The sequence below is a fragment of the Suricata suricatta genome, chromosome 6 (genome assembly GCF_006229205.1).
Source record: "Suricata suricatta isolate VVHF042 chromosome 6, meerkat_22Aug2017_6uvM2_HiC, whole genome shotgun sequence".
Taxonomy (NCBI): domain Eukaryota; kingdom Metazoa; phylum Chordata; class Mammalia; order Carnivora; family Herpestidae; genus Suricata; species Suricata suricatta.
Genome location: NC_043705.1, coordinates 40701126 through 40715111, shown reverse-complemented (window position 1 = coordinate 40715111; position 13986 = coordinate 40701126). Strand labels below are relative to the sequence as shown.

The 13986-nt window shown below is 38.2% G+C and overlaps 1 protein-coding gene across 4 annotated transcripts in view; it reads left to right on the top strand.

Moving 5' to 3' along the window:
• PDE4D (phosphodiesterase 4D) overlaps positions 1-13986 on the top strand; it is a 340478-nt gene that overhangs the window by 288467 nt on the left and 38025 nt on the right. For 3 of the 4 annotated variants that reach the window (XM_029942277.1, XM_029942278.1, XM_029942276.1), the window contains exon 6: positions 371-483. In XM_029942277.1, coding sequence (XP_029798137.1) covers positions 371-483 — 113 coding nt within the window. Of the gene's footprint in view, positions 1-6; positions 285-370; positions 484-13986 lie in introns of those variants that run through there. The other variant, XM_029942279.1, reaches the window with a different exon arrangement.

The following is a 13986-nucleotide window of genomic DNA, read 5'->3' as shown; positions in this document are numbered from 1 at the left end:
GCGCGCCGCCCCGTCGCCACCCTCCCCGCGCTGGCACTCGGGCGCGCCGCCCCGTCGAGAAGTCGCGCCGTGAGGCTTTCGCCCGTGCCTCCGTGTAAAAGTTGGCTCGCCGCACTTTGTGCGCCCTCCCTGGACGCGGAACTGAGACGCCGAGCTGGAGACGCCGTGCCTCCCCGAGGCCGGCCGCCCCGCTAGCTGAGCCTCGGCCCCCAGCGCGGCGCCAGGCGCGGCACTATGAAGGAGCAGCCCTCATGTGCGGGCACCGGGCGTCCGAGCATGGCGGGGTACGGCAGGATGGCCCCCTTTGAACTCGGGGCCGGCCCCGTGAAGCGCTTGAGAACTGAGACCCCCTTTCCGTATCTCTTCGCAGAGGAGGCCTACCAGAAACTGGCCAGCGAGACCCTGGAGGAGCTGGACTGGTGTCTGGACCAGCTAGAGACCCTGCAGACCAGGCACTCCGTCAGTGAGATGGCCTCCAACAAGGTAAGCCCGGCGGTCCCCACGCCGGCGAGGCCGCCAGCCCCTGGGGCCCTGAGAAGGCCGTGCAGGGATTCTGTCACACTGCATGTTGGCTGCTCTGCTCCCTTGAAGGGAGGTTCCTGATTCTGTGCCTTCCCTCCCATTCACTCCACATAAATCAAGCACTTTACAAAAGCACCTTTGACGTACTTTGATTGCACTACCCCCAGGACACAGTGAGTGGGGTTTTTGGGTTTTTGGTTTTTGTTTTTTGCACGGGAGGGCAGTGGGCTTGTAAGTGACACTTTGCCCTTGCAGCAGAAACCCAGGCGGGGCCAGTGGCATTGCATGCTTAAGGCGATTCTTGGGATTCCCACTTGGAAATCAGAGGTGCTGGAGGTCACTGACACCTCTTGGGTGTCACTACCTACCGCACTCAGGCTCAGAGTTCCCTGAGCTTGGAACTTTCACGCTCATTTATGGAGATGTTAGGATACGTTGTGAGAACGGAACCTTTACGTGTTCAGTTAGCCATAGGTGTCCATAGGAAACGTCAGGGAAGTTAGAAAGTTCATTATGATCATTGCCTTTGCTTTCGTGAATCTTGGAGAGAAACCCCGTTCACCGAGGTCATAGAGTTACAGTGCTGTTTCAGTGGGTCATTTGTGTCATATGCTGGAGTGTTGGTCTTGATGGTCAGTGGAGTCTGGGGAACTGAGAAGTCACCTTCAGCCTGAGACAGCCTTACAGCAAGGTAGAGTGTTATCAGTTTTCTGGTAATTTTTAGAATTCCTGTTCTTTTTGACTTTGGTTATGTAAGGACATAATTGGAATTTTGTATGTTTTTAATGAATATTTGGCTGAGGGGATAGGAAAGGAGGCACATTCATGTTGGGTGCCGATGACTGAGGGATTCAACCAGAAAAAACTGGTAACTTTGTGTGGCAGTTAGTAACAGTGGCCTCTTAAAGATCCTTAAGTATCTTTGGCCACCTATTTACAAGGTCAGGAAGGTTATACCATTTTATGGTTTAAACAAGTGAGGCTTTTCCTTAGCTTATTGTAGTTTTTATCCCAGCTGGTTTTTTCACAATCAGTTTTTTAAAATACGATAGCATATCAACCACTTGATTGTCTTCTCTGTTGACAATGTTTACAGAGATGGCATTGTTTTTAAAGTGAAAAGTTAGCTTCAAATAAAGTAAAGAGACTCCTCGCACACTGTCTACAGGCACTAACCTACCTATAAAGCATAGTGACCTAACCCAAATGCACACTGGTGATCAAATCTGGGTTTTATGTTTGTTCTGGTGTTTGGTTTCTGTTATTTGGACCTCATTTTGAAATTTGGTATGGCTTCTCATCAAAATAACCCATCACCGCTCTCTTTCTCCCTACTGTGGCATCAGGTGCCATTGTTCTTAGTTGGCTAACAAAGTTTTAGTTCATTACTCAATTTTATTTAAAAATTTTTTTTAACAATTTGACTCATAATAGCAATAGACTATGCCAAGTGTCTTCAGTGCCCTACATGCTGAATGGGAGCGTAGGGTTGAGTTAATTCTCTTGTCTGGTTAATTGTATGTTAAAAAAAAAAGCAGCGCAGAATCTGAAGGCACCCCAAGGGATAGGCACGCATTTACTTATGTTGTCAAGATGATTTGACCGTACTTTTTCAGAGAAATGAACCTGAGCAGCTCCACTTAGTTTTCCCAGAAATCCGTACTCTTGATGATGAGACCTATGTTTGATTTTAAAAATTAACATCTAATCTAATAATGTGTTACAAGTGACATCAACTATCAAGTTACTAGTTTATCTGTACTTCAAGATTTTTAAAAATAAAGGTCTAGGTCATAGTAATTGACCAAAATGATTTCTTTCTTTACAGCACCAAATAAAACAGGAATATTTTTTTTTTAAATCTTCATTGTGAAGGCACCCAATCAAACTTTGAGTTAATTTACAGACTTAGTATAAAAGGTGGCTTTATTTGGTTGGAGCAAAATGCTGGATGAGAAAAGACTTTTTAAAAAGGTAGTGATCCTAGCTGTTTGTATCTTGTGATTGAAAGATTATTGACAGGACACTTAGTTTTAAGTTTAAAAAAACTCAACTTGGCTGAAGCTGTTGCTTAAAACTTTTAATTTCTAAGCTATCCATTTCCTTTCTTTAACCCGTTCATTTTTAAAGAGTGCTACACTTGTGAAACTTTTTATAGGTGAAAAAAGATTAACATAGAAGGAAAAAAAGAGCTCTTGGTACATGTTGTAAAGTCACCCTTCTGCGTGACAGCAACGGCAGGAATGAGTCCCATCCACATGAGCTGTGAACTGAGTGCGAGCAGCTGATCCTAAGGTCCCCGTGGTGCCCAACCTAAGTCTGAATTGGAAATGTGACAGCTTGCATCACAGATCTCTTGAGGATGAATGAATACGTCTGCACCATTGCTTTCTGGTTACCAGTTGTGTGACTATCCATTACTTTTACGTGTACTTGTTTGAACCAGCCAGTATTTCCCGGTTATTGTCTTTCTGCCTTTGAAAAATCATGACATTTTTAGATTTTTTTCTCACTTTAGTTTTTTTTAAATAGTATAAAATAACACAAAATACTAGTAAGGTCATGATTTTTAAATGATTATAGGGAGAAAATATTTATTTGGAGATAGATTGGGTATTACGGAGAAGCAAATTGATTCCTCCAACCCATTCAACCAGTTGGATTAAGAGATTATTTCTGTGTTTTTAAAAATCTTAATTAAGGAAATCCAAATTATTAGCAGTTTTAAAATGGTGCTTTAGAAGCAACTACCTATATTTCCTCATTGCCATTCTTTAGTGCATAATACTTATGGATGCTACTAAGGCAGGAAAATTATTGAATTCTTGGCCAAGGCCAACGTTATACTATAATACACTTAGGATGCTTGTACCAAGTAGGGTAAGAGACTCCAGATGGCATTTAATTTGAGTGATTAAATCTACAGCATTAACCTGCATAAGTACATTAATCTCAAGACTTGTACAAATTTCTTTTGGAACCTCATTGCTACAGTTGAGGGAGGCTTTGGTAAGGTCTCAAAGCTTTGCAAGCAGACATACCTGGAAGTTAAATCTTGATTTTGTTCCTTGATAGCTGACTTATATTAGAAAAATGACTTCAGCGTTTTAGCCTCAGGTTCCTTTGCTTAAGATGAGCACAATAAAAGCCATTTTGAAAGGTTAATGTAAGAGTTTGAAAGAATATATATATATATATTCTTACACACACATATATATGTATATGTATATACATACATATATATATATATATACACACACACACACATATATATATATGTATATACCTAATAAATAGTTAGTGATAGTAGGCACCATACTTGTTATTTCTGGTATTAATATGTGAGATTTAGGTCAAACTGTCTTGATTGTTTTCTTGGCTAAAATATGTTTTTCTACCATTCGGTTCTCATTTTTGCTTGACATTTTAAGTTTCTTGGATTGTTATAATGTAGTCCTTAGATAACAATCTTTAGTACACATGCCTATATTATTTTTAAATGCTTGGATAATATTTATACAAGTTTTGGTATAGTATACATATAAACATTTTGAACTTATAAGTGTAGTCTTAAGTTTCAGGTACAGAATTCCAGACAGAAGTGTTAAATACCTTTTCTCTTTTACTCTAAAACTAAAAACACAGCACTTATTAAATCTTGGAGCATGTTAAACGTAAGTGGACTTGGTGGAGATATTTCTATTCTTTTGTACACAATTTGCAAAGCTAAAATACCCTTATTAGACTGTTTTTAAGGCAGGATAGCTTCACAGTGTTTTTGGCTAGCTTTCCCTCAAGGAAAGTAAATTGAGGCTGTAAGGAGGCCAGGCTAAGAGTCTAAGCTTCAGGGCTTTCAGAGATCATGCTGTGGAACCCTGCCACTTCATCTTCCTGTGACCTAATAGTACATTTTTCAGCATCCCTTCCGTGTTGAGTGCAGTGATGTTTAAAAGAGAAAACAAAGTCATTTTATTTTGATTTCCTCCTAAAATGTGCCACTATAAAAATATATTTTGTTTCTCCTCTCTAATTTGGGGGCAGTTTCGAGGCTTGGCATTGCTGGAAACGGCTGTGCTTCAAGCTACAAGTCTCTTGAAGTTAGGACTCAAGCATCCTTCCAAGAGACTTCAGGTTGTTCTTTGGTTAATTAGATCTACATAAGCCAACTTTGCAAATGTGGTCATGACTTCTTTATGGAATTTATTCTATTTGCTTTTTAACCAACATCTCTCTCATGTTTCTGTTGCCTATAAATTAATTGCTTTTCTGAGGTGCTTGTTCTTAGTTCTTCCTCTGTCTGCTCCCCCTGGTGCTCTTGAATAGTCAGTGCGTACATGAAGTATACCAGAGCGTTCTGTGATGGCTGGGATTTGTTCTTCTGGGCAAGAGGGATGCTGGAATGAATACAGAATGTTCACAGGAGTGGTTAAATCCTGAGATATTTCAGCAGTACCTGGATATAACTCTCAGAACAGAAGGAAATGTTTAACTTTTGCTAAGAAAGAAGCTGCAGTTGAAAAAGCATTTTAATTTTATGAAGAGCAAATAGCAAATAACACGTACTTTTTACACTAAAATATTAAAACTTATTGATTGTGTCATAAGAGGATTGTTGAGTTAATATCACTAAAGTAAAATCTTAAATTTTAAAAGAAAATAGCCTTCTGTAACTATAGAAACTCAACTTCAGTAGCATCTTGAGTTTGCTGTCGGCTTTTTCATCCACTCATTAACAGTAGATGTGGCAGGATTTAGGTAGTATATACACAGTGTCTTAAAGTTAATATGGAGGATTTGGAATGTTTATTTTTATGGTCACCATTAGGGAAAAAATAACTTTTTTTGCTTTTAAGTAATAATAATAGAAAGCAAGAAATACTGTTAACAAAAATTTTCATTTTTCATTGAAGAGTAAAGCTCTTGACCTTAGTTTAATATTACATTAAACATTTTTTTAAAAATCTTAATTTGTCTCTATTGTCATCAACTCTGTTCTTGTGTCAGTATTTAATGGCAGTAAGCTTCAGTATGCCTAACATTTAATTATCAAAAACTTTCAATTTTTGTGATTCAGTAAATTAGTCATTACTGGAGAAATCACTTTCATTTATTACATCTTGATTTAATTACAGGATGGTGACTCGCCTGAGAGCATAATGAACTATGATCTGTTTTTTTTGTGTGTTTCAAAACAAGAAGCCAGAATAAAATAGTAATTTTTCAAATGCTGTGGACAGATTAAACAAACTCTTTTCCCAAATAATAAGGATGATAGATAATGCTATTGTTCAACTGAAGAGGCTCTCTGTGAGAGTCACACAGATTGTAGCTGTTACTTAAGATACACATATGTCACAGGTGTGAAATGTTGATAATGTCATGATTTTCAGATTACCCCCAAAGTATGTAGAATCAGATTTTCTCTTTTTAAAAAGAGGCCAACCCTTTAAAATTGGAAATAGCTAGGGTTTATTTTGTGATGACCTCGCTCTGCTAAGATTTTAGGGCTGAGCCTGGCTAATCATGATAGTTTAATTGGCAGTATTATTCTGAGATCTTTCTAGGAAATAAAAAGATGGGCAGCCATTTATTTTAATATTCACACGAGTTTTAAAAGACATTTTAAGAAAGCATTTTCTTTTATTAATGCTAACTGGGAATGGGGAAGGGATTTTTGATTAAACAACAAGCAATTCAGTGATATTTATTAGGACACTAGTTACATTGGATTACCAACTGCAGTAGTAACAGGTTTATTATTCTTTACACTTAAAAAATGCTTTACTTTTTTCCCCCCACGGTTATCATTGTTTAGTGTTCTGGACTTTTTGTTACTGTTTTGCCATACTTTGTGTGTGATGAATATAAGTGATATTTACTCCCTTGCTGACATTGAACACCAGTGATGCTTGTGACAACTTTATTGAGTGGAAAGAATATAGATTTTTTTTTTTTTTGGTTAGACAAACTTGGTTTCACATTACATCTCTGCTGCTTCCAACCTAATATTTGGGGCAACAGATGTCGACTCCCTGAATCTCAGTTTCCTCATTATACAGGGAGATAATAAAGGGGAAAATACAATTGAAAGGTTGTTGAGAGCACTCGCTATAACGTATGCAAAGCTCAGTTTGGTGCATAGTACATACTGCATGCCCAATAAATTACACGTAATTTATTCTACGTCTAGGGTGTACTAAACAAGAGAGATAAAGAAAACCCTATGTCATATATTGTTCCTTGCAAGGAACAATTGTCATATTGTTCCTTGCAATGAACAACATAATATTTCTTCCAAGAAATACCTGACCCTTCTATTCTATCATAAGTCTAAGTGTTGCTCAGACTCTGTTGTTTCTGTGTGTATCGTATATGCAATATGTTGAAGTTTTCAGTTAAAGCATTTTTAAAATGTAAATACCCATCTGAGTACTTCATTCTTAATCAAGGATATTTATGAAAGAAACCATGGGTTTGGTGTCCTAGCTGTATTTTTCTAATACACTTTTTAATATACATTGAAATTAATTTGTGACAAAGTGAGAAAACGTTCATATATGTACCACTTTAAAGTTTTTTGCTTACCACTCACAGATAAGTCTACTTTTGGATATACTAACCAATAACAAGAACAATTTTAGGAGTCATTTTTAGTCAGAAAGATATGTTTTAAATAACCCATGGTTTTCTTTCTCAGCCATTAACAAGACCTCCCCACTGGCGGGGGAAATGCCATCCTTCATCAGCCGAAATCTCCCACTCATCAGGCATTCATTCCCCAGGTAGAAGGGCCTATGGAGCTGCAGCACTCTTCTGTAGCCAGACTACCTGAGCTGAGCTGGATTCACTTTCTGCCTTTTAGTAGATGCAAACTGGACAGGTTACGCTCTGTGCTTCAGTTTCCTCATCTGTTAAACAGTTGGTATGGCGATTCCATGAATTAAAAGACATCAATTCTCTAGACAGAGTCAAAAACATGGTAGATGCTCAGTAGTGTTAAGTCCTTGATTTCCATCCAGAAAGTAATATCATCTTGCTTTTCTTAATTTGTGAGGTGAGAGCTAGAGGAAGTGTTTATTTGCTATCCTATTACCTGTACTTGAACCGAGCTTTGCAGAGGCACCAGTGGCCTAATGATGTTGATGTAAATCAAAGAATACTGTTGGAATGTTTCATTGGCTCTTCTCTCTCTCGGTGACTTTTCGGGTAGTTTCACTATATTTTCTTTGTGTAATTTTGCACTCCCACTCATCAAGCTGATATGAAGTTTTATCATAATATCTAAAACTCTCTGAGTTTTAGAAATCTGCATAAAGTGTGCACTTCAGTTAATATTTTTAGGAAAAACATAAAATGGTAGAGAATAGTCTAAATGAGGATATCCCTATTAATCCTGTGAATGAGACTGAAAATAACCCAGGCACAGAATCTCTTATTAATATTCAATGTTAAGCAAATCCTGTTAAGGACATGGCCTCCCGCTGCACCTCTCCACATCTTAGCCATCTAGTGTGTGCACAAACACCTCCCGGCTCTGTGAGCTGAGGAGGCCTAGAGAAACGACGCTCCAGCAGCAGTGCGCACACCCAGCACCCTCATCTTGGTTTCCAGTCTCCAGACAAGCCCCAGGACTCCTTGGGAAGCATTTTACTCTAGAACTGGGGCAGGAAGTGAGACAGGAGCATGTTGTCATGCCAGAGAGTAAGGAAGTGCTCAAACAAAACCCCACGTTGATGGGAACATATCAGAGGGATACAAGAGCAACCTAAAAGAGCTTTTGATTACCAAATTCTGAAACACTTTGATCAAGAAAATAAACGATTGTTGGGTTGTAACCCAAAATAAAGAATAAATACCCTTGTGTTAATATTGAAATAACTTATTAAAAAATAAATAAATAGATGGAAGAGCATAGAAAAATCTCCTGTGAGGAGGAATTCCACATAATTTACATGGATACTCTGCCATTAAGGAAGGAGCACAAAACTCTCCCATCCTGCAAGGTGGACTGTACATACTGACTTCCTTCCAGAAACACAATATGGAAAAAGAATGACTCTGTAGTGGAGAAACCAGACACACACACAGTACCTCAGGTCATCAAAGTTAACGTCAACAGTGATAAGTCAGCTTGCAGTACATACCCTTGATACACTCTGATGAAGATAATTCTTTACATCTGTGGTTTTTCTACCAAAAGCATATAACCCGACTCTAATCATGAGGAAAAACATCAGATAATTCCTAGCTAAGGGACATTCTACAAAATATCTGACTAAGTCTCCTCAAAACTGTCAAGGTTGACAAAAACAAGGAAAATCGGAGAAACTCACAATTAAGAGGAGCCTAGGTTACTAAAGACAACATGAGATCCTGGATAGGTTCCTAGACCAGAAAGAGAACGTTAGGTGAAAAGTAAGGACAGCTAAATAAAGTGTGGACTTAAGTTATTAAAAATGTATCAGTGTTGGGTGCCTGGGTGGCTCAGTTGGTTAAGTGTCCAACTCTTGGTTTCAGCTCAGGTCATGATCTCATGTTTCTTGAGTTCAGGCCCCACACTGGGCTCTGCCTCTGATAGTCTGGAGTGTGGAGCCTGCTTGAGATTCTTTCTGTCTCCCTCTCTCTGCCTCTATCACACTGGTGCTGTCTCTGTCTCTCTCAAATAAATAAACTAATAATAATAATAATAATGTATCAGTGTGGATTCAGCACCTGTGACAAATGTGTCATACACTACACTATGTATGTGTCATACAAACCTACATTACTTAGTGTTAAAGGCGGGGGAAATTGTCCTGTTCTTCACAGTTTTTCTGTATATCTAAAACTTTTCTAAAATAAAAAAATTATTAAACAAATCTTAACTGTCTTCTAAGGCCTATTTGGAATGTTGCCTCCCCCATGAACTTTTTTTATATTCTCTTCTCCCATATCTCCCACCCCAGCCTCCCCTGATCAGGGATCATGTCTCTCTCCTTTGACCTTCCCCAGGACTTTATTTGTGGCTCTCTTAACTCTATATACTGTAATATTTTTCTTAGTTTTACTGATGTTATGTTGTACACAAGGTTGTTCGTGTGACGCATTTTTTTCAGCACCCATAGCATTAGACATAAGGCCTTGTTGCCTTGTTAAGTAGGTGCTCAGTAAATACTGGATGAATTGTTTGAATGGTATTATGGTTCTTGCAGTGTAGCTTTAAGTGTTTCTGCTCTCAGTCCTGTAGAATTATTACTAATCAGTGTCAGGAACTAAAGTTAATTTTAATGTTCTAAGCCCTAAAACCCCTTAAAGTTGTTCTTTTACCGGTATTAGACCCTTTGCAAGGAAGTTACTGAAATTTGGCTAAAGAATTGAAGAAAATTTTCAGTTTAATGTCGTTTGAGTGCAAATAGAAATTAATAAGTGAAAATATAATCTGTTCCTGTCTACCACAGTTTTGTGGTAGTCTTGGTAGTATTTAGCATGATCAGTATTTGAAAGCATTATTGTTACTGTTACCCATTGTCCATCTCAGACTGAAACCATATATTTTAGAATTAAAGAAGTTAAAAGGGATCAGTGTCTAACTCATCTAGTGTAAGTTGGAAACATGAGGCCCAAAACTTACCCAGGTCCACCTGAGTAGCTAGAAATCTCCTAACTTCTTTTATAGTTCACTTTTTAGAGGGTCTCAGCATCATTTAGGGTCAGAGCCTTTATCTTTACTTATACTCATAAGTAGTAGAAGGGAGATTATACATTTTTAATTTGAATGTGTTAATGGAATACAAGCTATATTTCTTTCTTTTTTCTCTATGTTTAATTATTTTGAGAGAACGAATGAGCAGGGGAGGGGCAGAAAAAGAGGGAGAGAAAGTGAATCCCAAGCAGGCTCCTCGCTGACAGCATGGAGCCTAATGCGGGCCTGACCTCACAGACTGTGAGATCATGACCTGAGCTGAAACCAAGAGTCAAATGCTTAACCAGTTGACCCACTGAGGTGCCCCCGAGCTATATTTCTGATAAGCATATGGGTTTAATAACTGTCTAAATGCACAAACAGTGAGTTTTCTACCAGCCACTGGGAGTATGGATGAGACCTTGTATACGGCTTTTAACCCAAAACTAGTGTATGTCAATGTATTATTTTGTATTTGGTCACATAAATTAGTACCAGATGCATGATGTTGGTTAATATAAAGGCCATTTCTCATCTTGGATGAGTAGATTCAGAGTCTGTGGACTATAGTTGATGCCTTGCAAGATAAGCGTTTTCCTTTCTTTGCTAAGAATCCTGATCATTTCCACTTAAGGGTCTCAGTTCTGCTTACACCCTTGGGTCTCAGAAATTTTAGCATAGTTTATGCTTACATTAGACTCCTCTCATTTAAATTAAAAGTTTACAGTGCACAGACCAAAACCACACAGGCCATATTGGTGGCTGTTAAATTGTTCTCTCTCCTCCATACATATTTTAGCGACATTATTCTTAATATAATTTTACTCCAGCTAAAAATGACAGTTGTGAGCACTTTCTCTGCTAGCCTGGGAAGAAAGGATGTGTTTGTTGGCTTTTGCCTGTTAGGGGAGTGTTCTGTGCATTTTCACACAGGGCAAGCTTGGGTTTCTGTCAGCATCTCTGGTCTGCTGTGCTCTAATCCCTATAGCAGCAGCCTCTGGCTTTTCTTACTGGCAAGCGAGGTGCTGTGCAGACATAGGCACCATAATAGGAAACACCTCAGCCTGTCATAAACAGGTCTGAAGAGTAGAAGGCACAGGCCTGACAGGGACGTGTCCATAGCAACTGAGCAAAGATATGCAAGGCTGCCACTGTGGAGTTAAGTGCAGGCTGATATCTATCTTCTTCATTTCAGAAAAGAGCTGGCTGATTTTAAGGCTGCTTACCATTGTTGGCATAGCATGTTTTTGTTGCTCTGTTTTTGTGTGAGACCAAAATATGAATTAAGACATTTTAATGGTCTTTAATAATAATTAAGTAATACTCTCCAAAATATTTTGAAGAGACTGTGTCCACGTGTTTTCCTTTTGCTGTGCTCCCCTAATTTCACCTGGCCATCCAATGCAATTCCATTAGGGAGAGAGAACAGACATTTCTTTGCGATGGAAAATTACTTCTAAAAAATACAAAAACCAAATAATCATGTGTCTATTTAAAGAATCATAAATTACAAAATTTACAGAATTACATAGAAAAGAGCATTTCTTAGTAAGTTGACTTTCCATTGTTTATGCCTTTTTACATCAAATTCTGGTTTCAGAAAAGGAGTACATTCTTTGACCAAGAAAGTTTCTATTTTATGTTTGCTCATTTTTTTCCAAGCTTCAGAAAACTAATGAACTACAACTTTAACAATGAATGATGATGGACTTTATCACAAGAACTTAGATAAATTTCAAATTTGGAAGGGCTTTGACAATTTTCATTGAAGAGATAAAATGCTGTCATGAGCACATTAAATATATATAGATGCCATTTAATTATTTGTAGGGAAACCTTATTTCACAAAAGAAGTCAAAGACTACAAAGGATGCAAATAAAAGCTATAATTCTGTTAAAAGTAGGCAGAAATTTTAGATTTAGGAGAACTGAAGTTTTGAACTTTATTTTGAGAGATTTGTGCTGCCTTTTAGATTATATCAGTGGTTATTTGCTGATTTGTTCCTTTTTTTACATAAGCACTGATCGTCTTGTGGTTTTTTTTTTATTTAGAGTATTTCAAAGCTGTTTCAACAATGCTCTGTTAAGAATGAAGCTAACATTATCTTTGGCATAAACTTTGATTTTGTTCTTTGTTAACTTAATCTTAATCATATATTCTTAGCACAGTCTCTCAGATCTCTATAAGGATAAGTGATAATTAGGTTTAAAGAAATCCTAAGAATATTTTACTAAAAATATTCCTTTTTTAAGTAATCTTTTATGTTTATTTATTTTGAGAGAGCATGAGAACATGTTTTCACATGCAAGTGGAGGAGAGAGGGGGGAGAGAGAGAGAGAGAGAGAGAGCAAGAGAGCGAGAAACCCAAGCAGGCTCCTAGCTGTCAGCATAGAACCTGACGTGGGACTTGATCCCACAAACTGTTGAGATCGTGACCAGAGCTGAAATCCAGAGTCAGACACTTAACCAACTGAGCCACCCAGGTGCCCGTTTTTAGAATTTGTTTTTTTCTTACTATGCATTGGGAAAAAATTAGTTTAATTTCTACTGGAAGGTACTGTTTGGGCCTAAATCTTAATTTTTCTCTGTAATGGTCATGAGCAGTAAAATGATGAAAGGGTTTATAGTAGAAGAGACAAAACAGAGAGCTTTCATCATTACAGATTGGAAGCAATTTGTTCTCTCAAAAGTACAACTCAGTAGAAAGATTTATTACTTCTTATTTCTTGGCTATATTTTCAAACATTTTAATATTATTAATTTGCTATGTATCAGCAGTCTTTGACTATAAGTGGTAAGGAAACACCAGTATTTAACTCACTTTCTAATATGAGGCCTGATCCTAATGTTCTCTCATACTTCAGTTTGTAACTTAGTCCCAGAAACAGTACAGTACATGCCAAAATAATATGTCTCATTTTTAAAGATCAGAAACGTAGGCTCAGTTACACTTGTATAAGAGCCATGTGCTCCTTAATAGGTATAAAGACACTTATTTTTTCTGAATGTAGCATGTGGGAGGAAGATGGGGAGGTATAAAAGCAAATGTTTGTTCTCAGGCTGCATTTTCAAAATAAGTCCTAAGATAATTTTTAAATAAGTACCAGATTCCAAATAGCAAGAATAGTTTCAGCAAAATTTAATTCCTAGTGGAGAATCCTAGAGTGCAATTTATTTTCCTTCCTTGTTCTTTGTGCCATGAGAGGGTGGGTAGACAGGACCTAGTTTCTGGCTTCTAGGAAGATTGTGATAGCGAGGCAGCCTCTTAGGTTGGGAGTCAACCTAGCAAACAGGTAGTTAACAGGGCACACGTATAAACTGGAGGGTAATGGGGTCAGAGGATTGAGAAGACCAATTAGCAAAAGCATATCTGAGATCCTGAGCTGGCAAGGGATTTCGAGAGGGTATGGGTATAATTGGATGGAATGAAGCATGACTGATTGTGGGGAGTGTGGCAGCAGAAAGTATAGGATAAACTCAGGGAAGGCGTAAGTAGGTGTCAAAATTTTTTAAATGTCCTATTACTGTGGTAATGTGGAGGTCTATTTTCTTGGTGGGGGCAAAGTGGGGAGGGAAAAAAGACTTGTGGATAAAGTGAGGAATGAAGATTGAAAGAAAGGAAAATAGAAAGATGACTTTTTCAGACAGCTGAGGAAGAGGAGGTGTGGTCTAAGATCAGAAGGAGGAATCTCTCTGACGGGGCTCACGTAGGAGGGGGCTTTCCTTGGCTAGAGGCAGACTAATGGGTTCTTGTTGCTGCCCCCTTTCTACCACAGGGTTCCTGTGGTGAAATCTGATCGGA